Here is a 21978-nt window from a genome sequence, read left to right on the forward strand (position 1 = left end):
AGTAAAAGTATCCACATAAGACTCCATTTTGCATAAATCTTTTCCCCACAGGGGCCTATTCATTAAACGTAAAAAATCTCTGGAGATAATTAGCTTTAGAACTCTCATGGAGTTCTAGCTAATTATAGGTGGAATTCATCATTCCACCTCTCCATAAGTATCTATTCCGAAAAGCTGTCATTTTTGCGATGACAGCTTTTCGGGAAATAGATACTTTTCCCTGCTTACACTGCCTTATCGCATCTGGAAACAGTGCTGCGCATGCGCTGTTACATCTGTAAAACCAGCGCATGCGCAGCACTGCCTACAGATGCGTTAAGTTTCGTACCCCCCCCGACCCCCCCCACCCCCCTCCGCTCACCTCCCCCCGCCCCGACTTACCTGTCTGCGCAGCAGCCTCCGGCTCCGTCCTGCTGGTCTGTCATGTGGTTTCCCAGCAGATCACATGACTGATTAGAAAAAAAATATATATATATTTTTCTAAACTTTCTTGTGCTCTGCTGGGGAGCACACATGTCCAACCAGCCTCTGGAGCCTGAGGACGGAGCAGAGCGCCGGAGGGACTCGTTGGGGGACCTGCACACGCGGATACAGGTAAGTTTCACCTGCTATTCGCCACTTCACAGTGGCGAATAGTAACTGCATCAAATTCCGAAAATTGATAATTTTCGGAATTTGATGAATACCATAATTTCCACATCCCCATACTAATGTATGGGGAGTGTGGAAATTAACGCAGGGGAACTTAGCAAGGAGATATCTGTGATATCTCCTGTGCTAAGTGGCTACATGAATACCAAAATAACGTTATTTAAGGAAAATGTCCTTAAAAACGTTATTTTAATGTTGATGAATAGGTCCCTTAGTGCAATAACTTTCAATATATCATCTTGTGGGGATGTGCACCTAAATAGAATAAGAATATAAGAATAGTAGAACATCTTTCTTCTTTTTCTTTGGTCTGTTACATTCTTTACAGGGTTCCATGATCCCATTTCTAAAGTGTATTTAAGTTGTACTTACCGTGTACTATAAATAGCCTGTAGGAGGTAATATGTAACTACATTTATTTCATTTGCTCTTGTATTTGCCTAGTGGAATGATTTATAAATAACAGTGTAACAAAATCCTTTTGAAAGAAATGAATAATATTTTATAATGGTGTTATTAAACGGCTTGCTAAAGTCACCATTCAGTAGACTGACATTAATTTCAGCTCTCTCACACCTTACAGAGATATAAGGTGAAGAAGTTGGCTATAAGAACCAATCAGCTCCTAGCTATCATTTATCTAGCACAGTCTATAAAATGACAGAAGCTGATTGGTTGCTATGGGCAACTTCTCCACTTTATTTATCTCGAAGGTTTGATGCGTCAGCCGCATAAGCCCTTTATCTTCTCGCAGAACATCCTGTGAATCTCATTCATGTTGGTAGTCTTCTCACAATACAATAGAGTAGTTTAGGGGGAAGGGGGGGTGGATTTGTGACAAGTAGTAAGTATGACAGCATTGGGAGTTGGGTATGACATCATTGGGAACATGTCTAGCATCCAGGGGTTTAAATATATTACACAGTCAAGAGTCAGCTAAAAAGGTGTCAGGTAAAACTTTCTAAAGCTGAATGACACCTCATTCATAAGATTTAGCTCAAGGTTTTACTTAGGACTTAAATTAAGGCCAGTAACCTAGTGTGCATCTTAAGGTCTCTTTTAAGCCTCAGCACAAAGGCTCATCTTAGATTTATACCACAGGCTTACATGGGTATTAACTCAATTTTTATTAAGAACTTATCTCAAGGCCTCAAAGAAGGCATACATGTAGGGCCTCCCGTAAGGTTTAGTAAAGACTTCCTATTAAGATTGGCTTCAGTCGTCACAAGAGGCTGGTCTCCAGAACTCACATAAGGTTTGTTTCATGATCCTGCATAAGCTTTGCCTCATGATCTCACACAAGGTTGACTCAGGGCATCAAACAAAGCATCAGGAGAAGCAACATATGTTCAGTACAGAAGCAATAACTGGTTGTATAATGTACCCAGGGTTTCAGATGGATCTCCTGCACCAGGTAGAGGGTGGAAGTGTGTGCTGATAATGATGAGGGGTATTTGAAGTAGTATATGGATAGGGCCGTATAGATTTTCACAATTGTGCATACAGGCAAAAATCTGCATTTAGGGCTTTATTCATTATGGATTGCAATAGCGATTACACATGCAGTCTCACTGCGATAGGATGCTAATCCCTGCGATCGCTATGCCGTTGCAGCACTATAAAAGGACGCCCTCCTTACCTTACACACATCCGCAATGTTTAGCAAGACTGCGAAACCAAGCTCTGACCTTACTCAGAAATTGCTAACCTCGTTGCACGCTATGAGAGCTCAAGCTGCATATGGCATCGCAGTGGATAATTTATGCACGGCCCTGCAACGGCGTTCGAACGCACTGGAACGCCTGTGTTTCGCCGACCACCCCCCGTCGCCTCCCACAAACGGTACTTCTTGTCAATCACTCTGCGATAAGTCTGCGTAGTCACTGCGCAGTGGCTGGTTCGCGCACTGCTATGCATACGCATGCTAAGAACGCAACAATCTGCCGAATGCGCGCGTAATCACAGTTGCGATTCTTGCTGAATCAGGCCCTTAGCTCTTGTGCACGCAGTGCCACTAGGGCGCACCAGCAGACTGCGCTGATGAATATGATATGCAACACTTGTATATCTGTGTGCTCCTGAGTCTCTGAATCTGTTATATGAAGTGCTACAATGTAGCGGCCGCAGCTTTTTTCATTCCAAGTTCCGTTGTGCTTCATATACAGACTCAGGTGCACACAGACATACAAGTGTCAAATTAATCAACACAGTCTGCTGGTGCGAAAAAAAAAACACAGCAAAAAAAGGAGTCCGACGCTAGCAGGGTAGCACGGGAGCTGGCGGCTCACTCACACCAGGCAAATCGCGCTGCGTGGCAGATTGAGGCTAGATTACAAGGACACATCTATTACATCCCTCTTCTTGCTATTAATAATATCTGGCATCTTTAACCAGATACCCATTATTTAGGATTATATAGGGGATGATTCAGAGGCGGACACAGTTACAGTAGCGGCTGTGGCCAATACGCATGCTATTGTATAAAGACGCACTATCGGCGCAAGATCGGGCACACCATTGGACATTGCACCTGCCTATGGCTGCTGATATCCATGCAACTGTGTCTTTAGACGCAGTCGCTGATACCGACACGGCTGTGATACACCCGCAACTGGTAGCCGCCCCCTTTAGTTAACACTCAGAAAAGCCCATTGAAATTGCAAGGATCACCATGCAATTACGATCTGCGTCTCAGTGCGGCAACCATCACGACGCATGCGCAGAGAGAAACCAAAGGACACTTGCGCTCGATAGTTTCCCTGTGTCCACCTATAAATCAGGCACATAACAACCAGTAAATAATGGCTGCTGTCATACACACTGACAGCACCACGGAGTGTCTCTCCTTATACATTTCCTTAACTCTATTTAATGGGAAGGATAATACCAAGAACGGCAACTGAGAAAGACAGGAATATATTTCAAATGTTATTTATGATATTATAGGCACAGTATTCCAAATGACACTAAGTAACTCCCAAGTATTAAGGATAATAGTTACCATACCCGTGTTCTATTTGGTCTTACCACAGGTTTATTAAAATCTTGCGTAAGGCTTACATAATGCATCCAGTGTTGTACAGATGTGTCCTCGCTCATCTCGCCTCGATACACCATGTAGCGCGATATGCCAGGCATGAGAGGGCCGCCAGTTCCATGCAACTCTGCTAGCATCTGGTGTCTTTTCTTTTACAAAAATTGTGTCTAAGTCGCAATGCGACACTTGTATATCTGTGTGCGACTCAGACTGTAAACAGAACTGTGGTCGCTGCATCGTAGCACTTCACATGCTGATTGAGTAGCACACAGATATACCTGTACCAGTGTCCCATATCAATTAATCAGCACAGTCTACTGATGCATCCTAGAATGCTAGCAGAGTCTCACGGGGCCAGGCTCTCCGAGAGGGGCTGTTTGATGTGATTGCAGCAAAGACGAGTGAGGAAATGTCTATAGGCTCCCCTCTAAATGCCCCCCACTCTATCTCTTTTTCTCATTTTAATTATCATGTCCAGCAAAATGAAATCTCCTTTCTGCTCTTCGGTTCATAAATACTGTAGGTGCACTTGTGACCCACTCCTGTCATACACCAGTGCAAAGTCCTGGACCGCAGAATGCTTCCCCCTAAAACCTGATGTCAATTTGCTCTGTGGTTTTCCCCCTTTTGGGGTCATGGAAATAACCTTAAATAAACAATTAGTAACACTCACCATATCAGAGAAAGTAAAAACCACAACAGCTGCTACTATCTCGGCGATGAACAGAACCAGCATGATCAGAATAAACTGTACAGAAACAACAACACACATTGATAAAGTCATAACAACTAGAAGGAAATTTCTGTTTACAACACCAGAAAAACACCAATACAAGTAAACGACACGAGAGCACCATCATTATTGTGCAGTAAGAAGCCTGGTACTCTGCATTGAGAAAACACTCTACTACTAGAACTGTAATGCAAACTGATAAATGTGCAATTGCAACAAGTAATATTTAATTTAACATGGATGCCCATATTCTTTTCCTCTTGATCTCCCTAAAGGTGCGTACCCACTACACGAGAGTGGAACGACTGTACGATTACAACATTGTAATCGTTCAATCGTTCATCATCCTGTGCAGTAGATAATGTGCCCACGCTGAACGATATGTCGTTCAGTGCAGACATCCTCTCTCATCCCTGAACATGCACAACCTGTCGATATCGCATCACTGGTCGTTGCCGGCATATTCACTGCACGATTAATGAACGATTGAACGATGACGATGTCGTGATCGTTCAATCGCTCATTTTTCCTGTGTAGTGGGTACGCCCCTTTATATTCAGTAAAAACAGATTGAATGAAAGAAAATACAAAAAATTGCACTGCAGTTTTGGTGCAGGTAATATAAAATTATGGGATCTCACATTAGTCCAATTGTTTTCCTACATATGGTGCAGTCCCTAGTACTTTTTCCCTGGCAGAAATGTACTTCATTTGATTGTATGCATATGTTATGTAGATAAACTTAGCTATGGATAGGACCAATATTGGGCAAGGTGTTAAATGAGGTCAGAGGTTGAAGGTTATTTGTCCACGTGTGCAATGAGGGCCTGATTCAGAGCCGGACGCTATTTGCGGCCGCTCGTTCAGAAAAAGGGGCCGGATATTTAAATTTAGCGCTCGCTCTTTGTGGTCTGTTGACGCCTCTATGTCTGGGCGAGCTAACGAAATATGCGCTCGCTATTTTGTAAAGACGCCCCCTGGCCGTTCGCATCATACATCATCTCCGCTATTTATTAGATCGAGTACATCGAAAGGCGTCTGAACTGCTCGCAGTGCTTGTGGTTGGATTTTCCTACCGCAATCATGCGAACAGTTCAGGCTAAGAGACAACCAAGTGACGTGGCCGATGACGCTGCTTTGTTAATTATGCCCTCCCATTAGACGCCCGTTTTGACCGTTTGGCACGCCTGCGTTTGGATCTCCACTCCCCGTTTTCAAGCACCTTCCCCTGTTACCACCCACAAACGCCTCATCCTGTCAATCAAATTAGCAGGCATTCGCTATTTTGCGAGCGCACGATTTCCGACCGCACTGACTGGTTGGCGCATGCGCATTACGACCCATACTAATGCGCAGATGTGCGAACATCGCTCGGAGCGAACGAGTGGCCGCTTACGAGCGGCTTTAAATCAGGCCCTCAGTTTCTGACTGTTCTAACAAACCATCATTAAGCCAGACATCATCTAATCTTAAATAGGTCTAGCAGCAGGACAAGCCCAACACTGGTCACTGTAAAGCTGGGTACACACTATACGATATGTGTACCCAGCAATACGACGGGCATCACCCCCACCAAAGGGCCGACAGGTGGCTGAAAAACATCAGACGATCTGGTTCCCGACTGCCCAATATGTCGGCATGGGGTCGACAGTTGCATCGTAAGGTTGAACTGCATCTAGGGACGACATGACGTTGCGGCTGATGACCAAACGGGAGTGCGCAACAGCCGACATAGCGGGTACACACTAGACGACTTTGACAATACGTCGTTACGATCAATCAGAGTCAGGCATATCGTCTGAGAAACCGTATAATGAAAATTATTACTCTACCTTGAAGCCTTTAAATCAGTGGTTCCCAAACTGGGTGATGTGGCACCCTGGGGTACAGTGGGGAACTTGCATTGGTGCCATGGGTTAGTGGTCCAGGACTGAATCAAATTATTTGTGGTCAAGGTTATAGGCAAAACCAGAGTTGGTGGCTGCCAATAATAAAATATATGGACAAACAGAAGCGCACCCTGTCCTCCACCACATAACTGACCCCAAGGATGACAGCTAAGCACATTTTACTTTTATTTTTTTCTGAATTTCTCATAAAAAAAAACTTTTGGCCTAGGGGTGCCATGAACAAAATGCTTCAAGAAAGTTTGGGAACCTCTGCTTTAAGACTTTGTCAACTATCTCATAAACAGCTGAAAAAGTATCTACAACATTGACTATTACCTAAATCTCTTGTGATAATAATAACAGTTTTTATGTGGAAGTTATAGGGGCCTATTCATTATCGAAGGCCATATGGCCCCCGATGATTAAGTATTGATCTCGCTGCGACGGATACTTTAGTATCCAACGCGCAGTGGGGGATAGTTTACACCGGAGCAATTCATCATTGCTCCGGTGTGGGGGCAGCTGCTCCGAAAAGCAGCTGTCCCCGCAGTTAGTATCGCAGCTACAGAAGTAGCTGCATTACTTACCTTCTTCCCGTCGGCGCGGCTACGCATGCATGATCCGAGGTCACTCATGCGCACAGCCGCTGGGGAGGTAGTGAGAAGGCGGCGGAGGGATCCCTCTTCGCATCCCCGGAACTCCTTCCCATAAGAAGAAGCGGGTATCCGAGAACAAGTGTTCTCACAAGCAAAATCTGAAAACTTTCAGTTTTCGGAGTTTGCTGAATATCAAGTGGTCCATTTGGGACCCCTGATGATGAATGGCCCAGTAACTTAAATATGCAGAAACTAGCGTTTCCGCATGGTTACTGGGCCATTTATCGATGATGAATAGGCCCCATAGTGTGGTACAATGCAGAAGAGCAGCTGGTTACTGTGTGTACATGTGAGTATTCTGCTTTATGATGATTTGTGAATGTTTGGTCTGTGATAAAATGCCCAAGCCGGCAACAGTAAAACGATAACCCCTAAGTCCTGCCTAGCAGCGATCGTGGACTGCCCCTGCAATGAATACCAACTTTCCCTTTACTGAAAGTACTGTTTGTATAACCTTTCACTTGGACTTAAGGACCTGATTCAGACCCGCACGCTAGATGCGTATGCAAATTCTGCAAGACAGGCGAACGCACAGCAAGGCATTAGCACCCCCACTATGTGTTAGCGTATGTTCGCATTGTGTATGCAGATGCCCACCAGCCTGTTTTAAGACACCCACTTGCGCACGTCATATCCAGGAAGTGTATGCAACCATCAGTAACATCGGATGCAATTGCAGCACTTGTGGTTGAGCATACCCTGCCGCAAGCACTGCGAGTGAATACTACCAAGTGACGTGTACAATGACGCTGCCTTTTAATTATGCACACCTATGTAATGGCGTTAAGATGTTCAGTCACACCTGCGTTCGCATCTCCACTCCCCCTTTTCTAACAGACAGCCCCTGTCACCACTCACAAACGGCTTCTCCTGTCACTCAGTTAGCTGGGCTGTCTATGCGCAGCGAGCGAACATTTCCCGAACGCTCGAACTGGTTCGTGCATTGCACTGCGTGCGCATGCGCAGAGTGCAAACAATCGGCTGGCTGCGGGTCTGAATCAGGTCTTAAATTCTAGCAGCAAGCTGTCATTGTGGGTGCCTTTTTTTTAGAGGTCACAGCTGGACAATTGTAGGTCAAATAAACTTTGTTTTATGTGTTCATATTAATGTACTTCTTCCATAAACATATCTATATGCCACCACCCTGGGCCAGCTTTGGCAGGCCTCTCACCTACCACCCTCATTAACTTAACCAATCTTTGCATGCAAACTGCTATTTGGACACTTTGGGCCTGATTCAGACCCACTCGCGAGCGGCTGTCCGCTCGCAAGTGGGTCGATGTTCTGGACTGAGCATGCGCACGACGGAGGGAGCTCCGTCGTGCGCATGCGCCAGACGCGACGAGCGAAGGAAAGTCCTTCGCTCGTTGTGTCCGATCAAAGGTCAAAGGGGGCGTGCTGTCAATGTTGATTGACAGCACGCCCCCTTTGGTAGGCGTGCCGGGGGCATGCCTCCCTGATGGGGGCGTTCCCACGGGAACGCCTCCCGTCAAAAGCCGGCCCACTGACATCACTAGTGATGTCAGTGGGAGTGATTTTGGCTCTGATAGAGCCAAAATCACTCCGGAGCTTGCGGTTGAAAACCTCAACCGCAGGCTCCGGCTCGCAATTTCGATGGTCGCGATGGTCTCGACCATCGCGGCCATCAAAATGCACTCTCGTATAGCCTGTGGGTGGTGACCCACAGCTATACGAGCGTCCAGGAGGACGCTCCATTTTCATGGAGGCCGGCCCTCATTCAGAGCGTGCGCTCTGCTCAGAGCGTACGGCTCTGAATGAGGGCCTTTATCCCCGACAGGTGCAGCACACGCCCCCGCACATTTCTGTTGTGTGTACGTACAAGATGGCGCGCAACTTGCGTGACCACCATTGGTTGGACAGACATACAAATTTGTTATGCATCTTGCATGCTCACGTCCCAGGAAATGACAGGTCCAAAAATGCTAGTTCTAGAATAATAGTATTAAAGCCAAGTTTTGAAGTGGTGACTTATCCTTGGAGCTGATAAATCTGAACTCATGTCCTTGTTTCCCTCTAACTGGCTGCGTCCAAAAATTCTTTTGTCCAGGGACAGATACAGAATAATAAATCAAACATGTTCCAAACCCATGGCTGTCTCCTTGAACTTCTAACATGCTGTTACCAAGTTACCCTGAAGAGCTCATACATAAGGGCATTGAAAAAAAAAAAAGTGCTATTAAAAGCATACTTTGGGAGTGATTCAGATATGGACATTAATACATTAGCAGCTGTGAATGTGTACGCGGCTGCTGTGCGGAAATATGCTAATACTGCGGCCGGCTGGAAAAGTATTGAGATACTAACCAGCGGCCTCGTAGATCCAAGCAAGTGTGTACAAACACATAGCAGTGGTCGCAGATCCTTCAATATTCAACCATCTGTAACCCTATGGTCGCGCATAATGGTCGCGGGAGTTGAGACGCTGGCGCCATAGTTTTTGCGCACAGGATTGCAGAGGTAGGCAGATACACGTCCCTAAAACGATCACGATACGCCCAAGTTTTTGCCACCACTCCGTTACCTCCCACAGAATGGCCTCTGTCTGTCATTTACTTGAGAATAAATCCTCACTCGCCCCCCGCATTGGCAAAAATGGACTTTCCAACTTTCTAATCGTGGAGTCCTTGGGAATAGGCAATGTGGTGTACTTCACTAACCTTGTAATCTTTTTCGATGTCCTGGAGGAAAGGATAGAAGGATGAGATCCATTTGGACACCAAGAATTTCGCATTAGGATGTGACCAGGCCTCCGCTAAAATATCCTCCAGCTGAGGAGATGGAGGGAAAACAGCCTGTTCCTTCTTCTTACGTTGGAAGAGGGGCACCTCCAATGCTGGAGAGGCATCTGTATCCTTGAAAAGTAAGACAGGCTTAACTGCCTTTATCAAGGACTCCACATCGAACTGTGAGCCTGATTCAGACCCACTCGCAAGCGCTATGCGCTCGCGAGCAGGTCGATGTTTGGCCACTGCGCATGCGCACACCGGAGCCGGCTCCGACGTGTGCATGCGCAAGACCCGGCTAGCGACAGGCGCTCCGTCACTCCGGGTCTCGCACCAAAAGGGGGCGGCTGTCGATGCTCGCCCCGTTTTGGAGGCGGGCAGGGGGGGTGGCTGGCCAAACGGAGGCGTTTCCGACGAGTGATGTCAGTGGTGAGCTTCCGGCTCTATTAAGAGCCAGAAGCTCACTGGGGCTTGCGTGAACGAGACCCTACCGCAAGGGTCTCGTCGCAAGCCCCGATGGTCGCGATGGTCGAGACCATCACCTGGCCGCTCGCAATGGCTGTGGCCAGGAGGCCGAACAAAAAAAAAAAAAAACGCCCTGATTCAGAGTGAGCGCTCTTTCAGAGCGTCCGGCTCTGAATCAGGGCTGTGTTGGATGCTTGTCCTGAGCGGAGGAGGATTCGAAATCTGATGTCTGGGACAACTCACTGAGGAGTCGCCAGACTAGGAGTCATAGTCCGAGTAAAGAGGTATACAACCCTCACGTCGGGTTGCTTTGCTTTTATCCGAGGGCTCCAGCATATGATGCAGGGAGCTGGAGACTTGCACCAAGCCTTGGACCGTCTTAGACAAACCTTAAACCCAAGCAGGCTTGGAAAGGGCCTGCTGTTGATCCACAGGAGTATTCTTAGAAGAGGTCAATTGCTGTCCCCCGGAGGCTATTGATGAGGACAGGGGCCCCAGGAGGCCGCCAGCTGAGATGACAATTCCCGCATGGCGAGTGTCAGGAAGGACGCCCACGCAGGTTTTTGTGGGGGTCCACCTCTGAGAGTTACTTATCCTGTGTCTCTGCAGAACACTGGTCACAGATGCCAGTGTGATCCTGAGCCATAGATTAAACATTTTCCTTACAGGCTTTGTAGGTATAAGCGTGCAGCACAGGAGCATCCCTCTCCTGGGAAGACTTTGCAGAGGTACCCTAGGAGGACTTTGTTCCACTGCAAAGGAATGGCACACAGACACACAGTAAATAAACTAAGTGGTGTGTGGGGACTAGAGTGCTGAACATAGGGGTTGATTCAGCGAGGAACGCACGAATGCAGACGCCCGCACCTGGCTGCTGCAAGAATATGCTAATGAATGCATACGCACAGCAATCACAGCAGAATAAGCAGATGCCCAGCACTACATAATACCACCCACTTCCCTTTACTTGCGTCCTCAATACTTGGCAAGACAGCGGTAACATCAAGAACCATCGGACCCATACGCACAATAGTGGTTGACCTGAACCTCCCGCAGACACAGCGAGACTTCCTGTGTGCAACTAGACCTCAGGTTGCGTCCGCCGCCGCAAGGGCTTAATTATGTATGCCCCTGAAATGGGAAAGAGGAGCCTGTGCTTCTTCCAAAGACGTTAACTTTTTGGCCCCAAGATTCTTGCAGCTCCTCCTATACCCATGGTCCCAGTGTCCCCCAGTGGACGAAAGAAAAAGTATAATTTTGTCCTAGAGACCAGGTGTCAATACAAACACTGGAGATTTCACAAAGCAGGACAAAAAATTATTTAGAGGAGAGAACATAACAGTCACTTGCTCACAGGAATAATGTACCATTGACAATAGGATGGAAAGTCAAAGAAAAAAACAAAATGTCAAAAAGCTGAATGTGCTAGCGTGCTTCTTGCTTGTTGAGGCAAGCCAGGTCTATTGCCTGACTGTATTCTGATCAGCTTGCCCGGAATCCATGCCAAAGCTGCCACTGGGGGAGAATACGCCCAACCAGAGCTGCAAGTATTGTGAAATTTAGTGAAAGTATGAATGAGGGAGTAGGTGGCCACTTTACACAATTGCTCCACAGATGCATTGTGATGTGCTGGCAAAGAGGTGCTAGCTGAATTATTTATACACTTTGGAACTGGAATGCATGCCGAAACGTATACTTGACAATGGTAGCTGTGATCTTTCTAACAACTGACTGCTTGGTTGCAAACTAACCACGCTTGTGCGCATCATACAAGACAGGAACTGATGACAATAAGGCACGAGAAAATCACAGGCAGAATGAATGGATGAAAATGAGGAACAAGAATATTAGGAAAGTGGTAAAAAGTAAGGAGAAACTGGATACCGGGCATCAGGTAACTAAAAGAATAAGCATAAGAAACAGCAGTGTCCATGCTGCAAGCTAGGTCTGGCAGCCTGAGAAATACTGAGCAAGTTTAAATAGCTTGTTCAGTGGTGCGGAGGTGGGCTCCTGGCTGAGCTTTGTCACATGACTGAGTGGTTAAAGTGCTCCTGAAGGTCCAGCGTCTGACACACTTTCTACCCAGCATAGATAAGTACAAAGGCAGGAAAACTGTTAATTGTCCAAACTAAGAGAATGTCCTTACTAGGTTTATAAATAATAATAAATAATAAAAGCACTTAGCAGAAAGGATTAGCATGCAAAATAAATTATTGTTCCACCGCTTTTCTTGGCCCTGTGCATCTTGGCAGCAGGACAAATATCTAAAATGGAAGCAGTATGAGTGTGATCAGAATTCACACCATGTCCTGCCTTCATCAACACAGGATTATAACCCAGTGCCTTTATTGATACAGGGTCTTCAGGAGTTATTCCTCTTACACAGAGGGCCTCATTCAGAGGCGATCGGAGGATGCAAGCGGTCGCTCAGAAACTGGGCGGCCACTTGCATCCTGACCGCCCGCCTCTGTTGCAGTCGTTAGGCTGTGGGTTAACACCCACAGCTCTAGCGACCGCTCGGGTGATGGTCGCGATGGTCAGAGACCATCGCGTCCATCGGGGCTTACGACGAGACCCTAGTGTAGGGTCTCACTTGTCGTAAGCCCCGGAGAGCTTCTGGCTCTGTCAGAGCCGGAAGCTCTCCACTGACATCACTAGTGATGTCAGTGGGGCCTCCCCCAAACGGCAGGCGTTCACATAGGAATGCCTCCGTTTGGGCTGCCACCCCCACGGCCCACCTTCCAAACGGGGTGAGCTGTCAATCAACATCGACAGCTCGCCCCCTTTGGAAAGAGACCCGCTACGACCAGCGCTGTCGGTCGTAGCGGGTCTCACGCATGCGCACGAGGGAGCCGGCTCCCTCGGGCGCATGCGCACTGCACAAACATCGAGGCGGCCGTGCGGTCGTAGACCGTACGGCCGCCTCTGAATAAGCTCCAGAGTCTCCAATATTACACGCTAAATCAATGACATATAGCTATTATCTTTACCTGTTCCCCACAAAAAGTTCAGAGATTAAAAATCCATTTACGAAACTACAGTATAGCACCAAAAGGACAGTCTGATCTCTACAGGAAAAAAAACATGTAAAGTTAACCTGGTTTATTACAAAAATTGCAAAAATGATTCGACACAATATCAATGTTACGTGAAAATGTGCCACGTGGTAAATAGAATGTAAAATTAGATGGCTTATACTATTGGTTCAACTTGCATTTAGATTTTGTATCAATTCGTAGTGTAAAATAAAATGCAGCATTATTGTATTGAAATTTTGTTAAAGTAAACATAAATATGTATAGAGACGGATGTGTTTATATATAAAAAATTTGCTTTTATGAAAACCATTTCAGTTGTTACTCACAATTAACAGTAAGAGTCGTTTCTCCTTCAGGGCTCCACAGCAACCCAAAAATCCCAGAAAGCATATAATAAATCCAGCTGCAATGCAGAATAAGCCCACGTTCAGGAAATGGGCAAATTGGATTCCTAATATCTGCACAAAGGAGTTGGTTCCAAATTTAATCCACAGACCCATTCCTATGAGTATGGCGCCACATGTCTATAGGATAAGGAGAAAAGAACAGGAGTAGAAAAATGTAAGAGAAAGTAAAAGAACAAGACTGGCCAATTGGGTCAGACCCAGTACTATGCATTTCGCCAAGTAGCCAGATTACTTATGACTTCACTTGGGCCTATGCCATAAAACGACGACCTGTAGTGGTCATCTTTGGACTATAAAGATCAATTCGCCTTTGCCCTGATATTGGATGGATATTAGTAAACCATAATTACCATTGCGCTTTTGTTTTGATGTGGTGCAGATATTCTGGCCATTTACTGGTTATTACAGATATACTGAACATATTCTGGGTTATTTGTTATTTTTATGGTGAGTGGTGTGTACAAATGTGAACTGAAAATTCGATCTGTGGCGACTATAAAGAACAAAATGTGTTCATAGGATCCTATATATGGGCAATTTCTATATGAGCTTAAATGGAACTGCATATAGTGTTCATTTAAGCCTATAAAGAAAGTATCCGTAGTACACAAGAGCGGGCAAAGTGAACTCTGGATGGACATGGATGCAACATATTATATTGTCCTGTATACATATCTGTCCATTGTTCACTCTAAGGGGCATATTAACATTATTTTTACTACAGTTCCATTGGCAGCCATACATGCCCACGCCATGACACTACCACCACCATGCTTCACTGATGAGGTGGTATGTTTTGGATCATGAGCAGTTCTTTTCCTTCTCCATACTCTTCTCTTCCCATCACTCTGGTACAAGTTAATCTTTGTCTCATCTGTCTATAGGATGTTGTTCCAAAACTGTAATGGCTTTTTAGATGTTGTTTGGCAAACTGTAATCTGGTCTTCCTGTTTTTGAGGCTCACCAATGGTTTACATCTTGTGGTGAACCCTCTATATTCACTCTTGTGAAGTCTTCTCTTCATTGTTGACTTTGACACATATACACCTACCTCCTGGAGAGTGTTCTTGATTTGGCCAACTGTTGTGAAGGGGTTTTTCTTCACCAGGGAAATAATTCTTCTGTCATCCAACACAGTTGTTTTCCGTGGTCTTCTGGGTCTTTTGGTGTTGCTGAGCTCTCCGGTGCATTCTTTCTTTTTAAGAATGTTCCAAACAGTTGATTTGGCCACACCTAATGTTTTTGCTATCTCTGATGGGTTTGTTTTGATTTTTCAGCCTAATGATGGCTTGCTTCACTGATAGTGACAGCTCTTTGGATCTCATATTGAGAGTCGACAGCAACTGATTCCAAATGCAAATGTCACACCTAGAATCAACTCCAGACCTTTTACCTGCTTAATTGATAATGAAATAACGAGGGAATAGCCCACACCTGTCCATGAAATAGCTTTTGAGTTGATAGTCCCATTACTTTTAGCCCCTTAAAAGTGGGAGGCACATATAGAAACCGTTGTAATTCCTACACAGTTCACCTGATTTGGATGTAATTACCCTCAAAATAAATATGAAAGTCTGCAGTTAAAGCATATCTTGTTTGTTTCATTTCAAAGCCATTGTGGTGGTGAATTGAGGCCAAAATATGAAAATTCTGTCAATGTCCCCAATATTTATGCACCTGACTGTACTTCTTGCCTAGCAGTGCAACTCTACTAGGCAGTGGTATAACATGAAGTGAACAGTGTATGCTATATGCAATCTGCCATACTTGGAGGACAATCACCTGTATTTGTATCCATGACTAGGTTATCCCACCACTACATAGTATGCTGGCGCTCTATAAATAAATGTTAATAATAATACAACATATATCTGGCACCCATGCTATGCCTCAACAGGTTGGAGAAACCATGACATGACCTAACAATATTAGGTGTATAACTATGCCTCCATGGCTGGCCCAGGCCCCATCTCTGCACCCCTATGACTTTATGCAAAGTAATGCACTTACACAAACACCATTAAACACTAGTACACATTGACGAGGTAAGAAGAATAACCATTAAGCCATTAGTTTGCCTTACTCTCAATTTTTATCTCATTTGAAAAAAAAAAACGGGCATCATTTTGCTAGTGAAACTAGAGCATGCTTTGTTATGTTCTGTTTGTACTCTTCTTGGCTTCCTCAATAAACATACAATGGATAACAAAATAAAATTGGAGCAGTCCATTGTTATTGTGAAATGAGTCATGTTGGATGTACATAATACACAAGGGGGCCCCCATTTTAACCACTGTTCTCCCTTTAATGACTACAGCTTTTATTACAGTAGACTGCTATTATTATTATTATATAATTATTATATTATTATTGCTATTATTACAGTAGTATATAACCAGACTCACAAATATCACAGCGTTTACGAAAACCATGGCGTATTTCAGGCAGGCATAGACATTATGAAGTCTGGGGCCATCAGTTTCATTATCTGGCATTTTGCTGAATAACTTGATAACAGCAACACCTACAAAACTGAGAATAAGTATATACTTATAGGGCTTACTCAATAAAATCTTGATTTAGAGAATAGGTAACAGTACTAAAACGCAAAGTTACATTTACAAATGTGGCATTTTAATATTGAAAGTTTATGGGGGCAATTAATTTCTTTTCCCCGGCGGCTATTACTAGTGCACGCACTACAGAGCACTCTACAATTGTTGCTCCATTTGGGTGTGAATGCCGTGGGGGCTCACATTTCTGCTCGCGGTCTCCTGAGGAGGCAAGCAGAAATTAGTAAAAACTCTCTTTGGGAGCCCTAACAAGGACTTTAGACGTGCCTAGCCGCTTTACGCAACTAAACCTGGTCTGTTTGGTCGTGACAAGCGCGATGAGTAATGGCCCCCCAAAGCCAATTCAATTGCCTACTAAATATCATAAAGATTAAACAGTAGTGAAAATGCATCCATCTATTGATATGTTTTGAAATAAAAATGAACCAAATGTTACAGTTTTGTACTTTTTAGCAGTTTCAAACCTAAAACGCATTTGATGTCAATACTTAGTGCTATCGGCATTCGTAAGCTGTAATTTACATTAACGGAACGCTTTACAACATAATCACAGCCAATAATGCTGGTATTACACTAAAGTGCGCAAGCGCCAGCTTGCCGACTATAGACATACAGCACATAGATGTTTTTTGTATTATTATTAAATAAACTCATGCTTGCTATAAACTATAAACCAGTGCTTTTCAACCACTGTGCCACGGCACACTAGCGTGTCGAGAGCAGTTGTCAAGTGTGCCGCGGCGGTCAGCTCGGCACACTTGTACTTTAGTGTGTTTTATTGCTGTGGGGGCCAATGTAGTGTGTTTTATTCCTGTGGAGGCCAATGTGTGTGTATATTTTTAAGTGGGAGCCAATGTGTATGTTTTTTCATTGGTCACACGTGCTACATCGCTGGATGGTGTGCCTTGGCAATTTTAAAATCTTGTGTAGTGTGCCTTGAGTTGAAAAATTTTGAAAATGACTGCTATAAACCTACCAAAATATTGTAAAAGTAAAGCCCCATACACACTGGATGATGTGTGTACAAAGCGATATTGGCGACGGTGGGGTGCCAGCAGCGTTAAATGCATATACACTTGCCGATGTCGGCAATGACCAACGTCGACGGGGGGGGGGGGAGCGGGGCCATGCTGCATTCGGCAGCATGGCATCGTTATCGCATACTTGCCTACTCTCCCGGGACTGTCGGGAGCCTCCCAAAAATCGGGTGCTGCTCCCGGCACCCCGCAAGAGTAGGCAAGTCCCCCGGATTGAAACTGCACATGAAAGTGGGAGGGGGGGGCAAGGTCGCGATTCCATACCTCCCAACATTTGATGAAAGGCATTCGGGACATCTGCGCGCTGAAGGCGTGCGCACTCCCGAAAAGGGGGAGTGACTTACACATAAAGGAGGCGTGACCTATTGGCAAGCCCAGTTTACATCTCCGAGATGCTGGGCTGCCCCCCCTGTGCAGTGAATAGATGCTGTGCGCATGCGCACAGCATCTATTCTCGCTCTGCATACATGCTACTCTGCTATGCAGAGCAGCTGTGTATGCTCCCCCAACTTCCCCCCCACCGCGGGACACTGCAGCCCGCGGGTGGGACAGTCCCAAAAAAACGTGACTGTCCCGCTGAATGCGGGACAGTTGGGAGGTATGCGATTCGCGCTGAATCGTGTCATCATAGCCCCGCCCCCTGCTTGCAATTGCGCTGTCACGCCCCCGTTTCGCCCACTTAATCCGCCTCCATCCTCCCTGCTGCACCGACCTGGCAGCCTATGCGTTAACGGTATCCCCAGTTTGGACATCATGTACAGACGACTGGGGATATCGTCAACGATCCGCGGGAGTGCGCATCGTTCTACTTAAGTTCATACACACTGGACGATTTGAACGATACATCGTTCAACGATATCGTTATTGTTCATAAAAATCATCCAGTGTGTATGGCAAGGGCGTTATTAAGAGAGGAGGGGGCCCGTATTTACTCACTGTCCGGGGGCCCCCTCCTCTCTTCCCGGCTGCCTTCAGTGAACTGACAGCAGCAGTAGACTCCGGGCACTAGAGTGTGCCCGGAGTCTACTGCACATGCGCAGATCACGGGCAAAATGGCACGATGGCCATTTTCCAGACGTTTTCTGTAGCGCAAATCCATGTGACATCGGAGAGGTTAAGTATAAAAAAAATATATGGGTGCAGGGTGTGCGGTGCGTGCCCCCCCTGTACCCAGGGGCCCGTGTGCATTGCACACCCTGCACCCATTTTAAATACGCCCCTGGTGTACATGCTAATAGTGCATGCAAATAAACATGTCAAAGTAGTACAAAACCCATGTTGAAATCAACTCTGCATTCTGGTTAACCACTACATTTGTAGATACACTGACGTTTCCAACATCTGTTGCAGGGCTAAAAACTGTGATATGTAATATTTAACTATGTTGTTACTATGAGCATGATATGATCTCCATTTTATGAGGAAAAAAAAAATCACATTATGTACGTCTTCCTGCTGAGTCCTAATGTAAATGATACATAAAGCATCCTATATGACCCCTATATAACACGAAGGCGTTCTTTACACAAACAGCAGAGACCAGGTCACGACGGCCTGAGCAAAAGAGCGGGAAGGGAGAGAGAGACGCACTGCGCATGCGCACTGGCCGAAGCGGCAGCCGCGCTCGTTCTGATTTCTGGCGCTTGCGCACAAAGAAGGGACGTAGCCCGTCGAGGCGGTGTTGTGCGCATGCGCACCTTAACCATTTGTTTATGTCCCCGGCAGCAACCGGGAAGAGCTGAGCATATGCTGGTCGGATGGCGTGGTCTCCCCTATGTAAGGTTCCATCATGTGTTTGCAAGCCAGCTTTCTCTGTTGTTGCCATTTGTACATGCTTGGTGATGGGTTACCCGATCAGGGCTGTGGTCACAGCTAGCTAGCCAGCTTAGCAAAGTAAACACAACTATCAGACCCTCCAACATGACCCATTCCATTAGGTACAAAATGCTCTGCTCCTGGACTTCCTTCTTAATTGCTGATTGCAGCCACCTGTGTTGAAACACCATTCTTATCAATTAACTAGCTCAACACAGGTGACTGCAATCATTAATTAGGTGGTAAGTCCAGGAGCAGAGCATTTTGTACCTGGTGGGAGGGGTCATGTTGGAGGGTAGTTACTAGGTGCAATGTATCATGGTTTTATTGCAATTAGTTTGCATGCCTGCTGCAGTTTTTACCAGGTAGCATCCACGTGTGCCGGACTATACAGCCACAGCAAAAACTGCATCCTTTATCTTGTGTGCCCACTGCCCAGGGTGATGGACAGATGTTATGGGCCAGTTCAATTACCGGTGAAAGTCTGGCGATGCCCACATGTTCCAGTGTCAGCAAAGGCACGCTAATTCACCCCCTATTCGTACTGACTTCACCCCAAAATCATGAATTTTACTATGCAGCCCCATAGCGGTGCACAGAGCTGTAACTAGACTTTTTGGTGCCCGGTGTTGGCGCTAGGTGTCTGCGCCCAGCGCCATTCTGTTTCCCCTCCGCCCTCTCCTTCCATGTGTCCTCCCCCTCACCTTATAATAATACCTGCGACAGATGGGTGGAGGATGGGGATTATCTCCGTCCGGACCCGGCGCCCCTGTGCGTCCGCACTGACAGAACGTGTCAGGAGCCGGTCCTGCCTGTGCCAGAAAGAGAATTGGTGCCCCCCCATATTTGAAATAGGGACAGAACACACTCGAAAAAGGGCCATGGCCTCATGGGGAAGGGCCAGGGAAGAGATAGGGGAGGCCAGAAGATGCTGGGGATTAAAGAAGAGGAAGTGAGAATGATAAATATAAAACTGACAGGCCCAAACAGCGATATCCACCGCTGTTATGCGGTGCCCTGTGCCATGGCACAGGTCGCACTCCCCTAGTTACGGCCCTGGCGGTGCATATTAAAATATGCAATTTCGGGTTAACATACAGTATGTGGGGTATAGGTACACACTAAATAGCCAGCATCAGTAATTTAATTGACACCAAAATGTTTCTTTTGCAACTGCCTTACCTCCAAAATTGCAAAAAAAAAAAAAAAACAATTGGGTTGATAGGAATGGCCTTCGACTATTGATAGTTTACAAATATCAATGATTTGCTACAGATGGTTGATGGTTTTGCCATTAATGGCAGAGAGCCAATGGTTTTCTGCCATCGATGGCAAAGGGAAACCTGATGTCTTTTTTTTCTGCTGCTGACACGGAGCTTAGGCTTGCTAAGCTCCGTCCTCATTTTTGATTGGCCCATGCAGTGGCCATCGAGTGTTGCAAACCATCAATGGTTCACCATAGACGGCTATTGTACAATCGATGGTTATCACCGATGGCACCATCCTATGGGTTGATGTATCAAGCAGTGAAATGAGTGGAGAAGTTGAAACCAATAAACTTCTATCTATTCTATTATAGAATGTACTTGATAAATGCTACCTTCTTGCTGATTGGTTGCTATGGGCACCTTCTCCACTGGTTCACTTAGTCACTCTTTTCACTGCTTGGCACATTAACCCCTACCGGCTTGATTTTGGGCGCCCGTGCATTTTCATCCATGTCGTGTCGAAATAGACCGGGTTTAGCCGGGTAAAATAACTAAACCCGTCTAAAGTCCTGGTTAGCGTGCCCAAACCAGGACTTTCAGGAGGGTGCGAGTAGAAATGCCGGCAGCTCTCGCACTGCAGGTTGCACGGGGAGAAGCCGGCAGCGAGAGGAAAATGAGATGAAGCAGCAGCGTTAAGGATAGATTGAAGGAGAAAAGCAAGAACAGGAAGGGCCAGAGAGGAGGTTACAGTAGTTGAGGCAGGAGATAAGTGCGTGGAGGAGAGTCTTGGTGGATTCAGGGGTGAGAAAGGGACTCATCCTTGAGATGTTATGGAGTTGGATATGGCAGGAGCCACAGATTTTTTTGAATGAGCGTGGGTGAAGGAGTCAAGGATGACACTCAGGCACTGGGCTTGGGGGACAGAAAGAGAGAACGGGCTGGATACATGTGCCCTCAAAGGGGGGGAAAATGATGACTTTGGTTTTGGCCACGTTTAGTTGATAGTGTTGGAACATCCAAAATGATACGGCAGGAAGAGAAATAAGAGTGGTCACTGGAGGATACTGTAGGTATATTTGAAGGTCATCAGCGCATAGATGGTTTCCAAGTGAGGAGGTGTAGAGAGAAAAGAAGAGGCGGTCAGAGACTGGCCATTGCAGGACATCAACAGGGAGAGAAAGGGGGTGGGGGTGTAATCAGACAAAGAGATAGGAAAGAAACGGGGAGATGTATCAAACCTGGTGATCCTGTGTGGCTGACTGATATCCTGCCTTATGTTATCTGAGGGCCTGATTCAGCAAGGAACGCACATGAGAGAACGCACGCACTTGGACGATTTTTATGAACTGCGCATGCGCGAACTAGCCAGCGCGATCAGGTAAGCGTACGCAGACTATACGCAGAGTGTACCCAGACCCCTTCTGACATTGATTGACAGGAAGTGCCGTTTATGGGTGGTGACGGGGGGTGGTCGGGCAAACGCAGGCGTGCCTCTGCGTTGGGATGCCGTTATAGGGGCGTGCATAATTAAGGCAGTGCGGTGGCATACGCAGCCATACCGTAAGCTGTACACAGGAAGCGGCCAAAATCCTGCGGCAGGTCAGGTCAGGTCAACCACTAATATGCTAATGGGTCTGATGGTTAACGATGTTTCCGCTATCTTGCGTACTGATCAGGCTTTGAGTATAGGGAGATGGGCGGCTTAATATGCCACTGGGCGTCTGC

General features: G+C 46.1%; 2 protein-coding genes across 3 annotated transcripts in view; one reads left to right on the top strand and one right to left on the bottom strand.

Moving 5' to 3' along the window:
- Positions 1 to 18793, bottom strand: part of LOC148522584 (tetraspanin-1-like) — a 31468-nt gene extending 12675 nt beyond the window's left edge. Inside the window, exons 1-4 of the mRNA XM_088474006.1 lie at positions 18756 to 18793; positions 16026 to 16152; positions 13540 to 13737; positions 4362 to 4436 (exon numbers count right to left, since the gene is read on the bottom strand). Coding sequence (XP_088330132.1) covers positions 4362 to 4436; positions 13540 to 13737; positions 16026 to 16115 — 363 coding nt within the window. The 5' untranslated portion in view covers positions 16116 to 16152; positions 18756 to 18793. The remainder of the gene's footprint in view (positions 1 to 4361; positions 4437 to 13539; positions 13738 to 16025; positions 16153 to 18755) is intronic.
- The window catches only part of DNASE2 (deoxyribonuclease 2, lysosomal), a 77573-nt gene that overhangs the window by 26137 nt on the left and 29458 nt on the right, over positions 1 to 21978 (top strand). The window contains exon 1 of one of the 2 annotated variants that reach the window (XM_088473909.1): positions 18953 to 19006. The exons of the other annotated variant lie outside the window; for it this stretch is intronic. Coding sequence (XP_088330035.1) covers positions 18988 to 19006 — 19 coding nt within the window. The 5' untranslated portion in view covers positions 18953 to 18987. Of the gene's footprint in view, positions 1 to 18952; positions 19007 to 21978 lie in introns of those variants that run through there. 2 annotated transcript variants of the gene reach the window in all.

Source organism: Taudactylus pleione, unplaced genomic scaffold (genome assembly GCF_031769625.1).
Source record: "Taudactylus pleione unplaced genomic scaffold, aTauple2 ptg000145l, whole genome shotgun sequence".
NCBI classification, from domain to species: domain Eukaryota; kingdom Metazoa; phylum Chordata; class Amphibia; order Anura; family Myobatrachidae; genus Taudactylus; species Taudactylus pleione.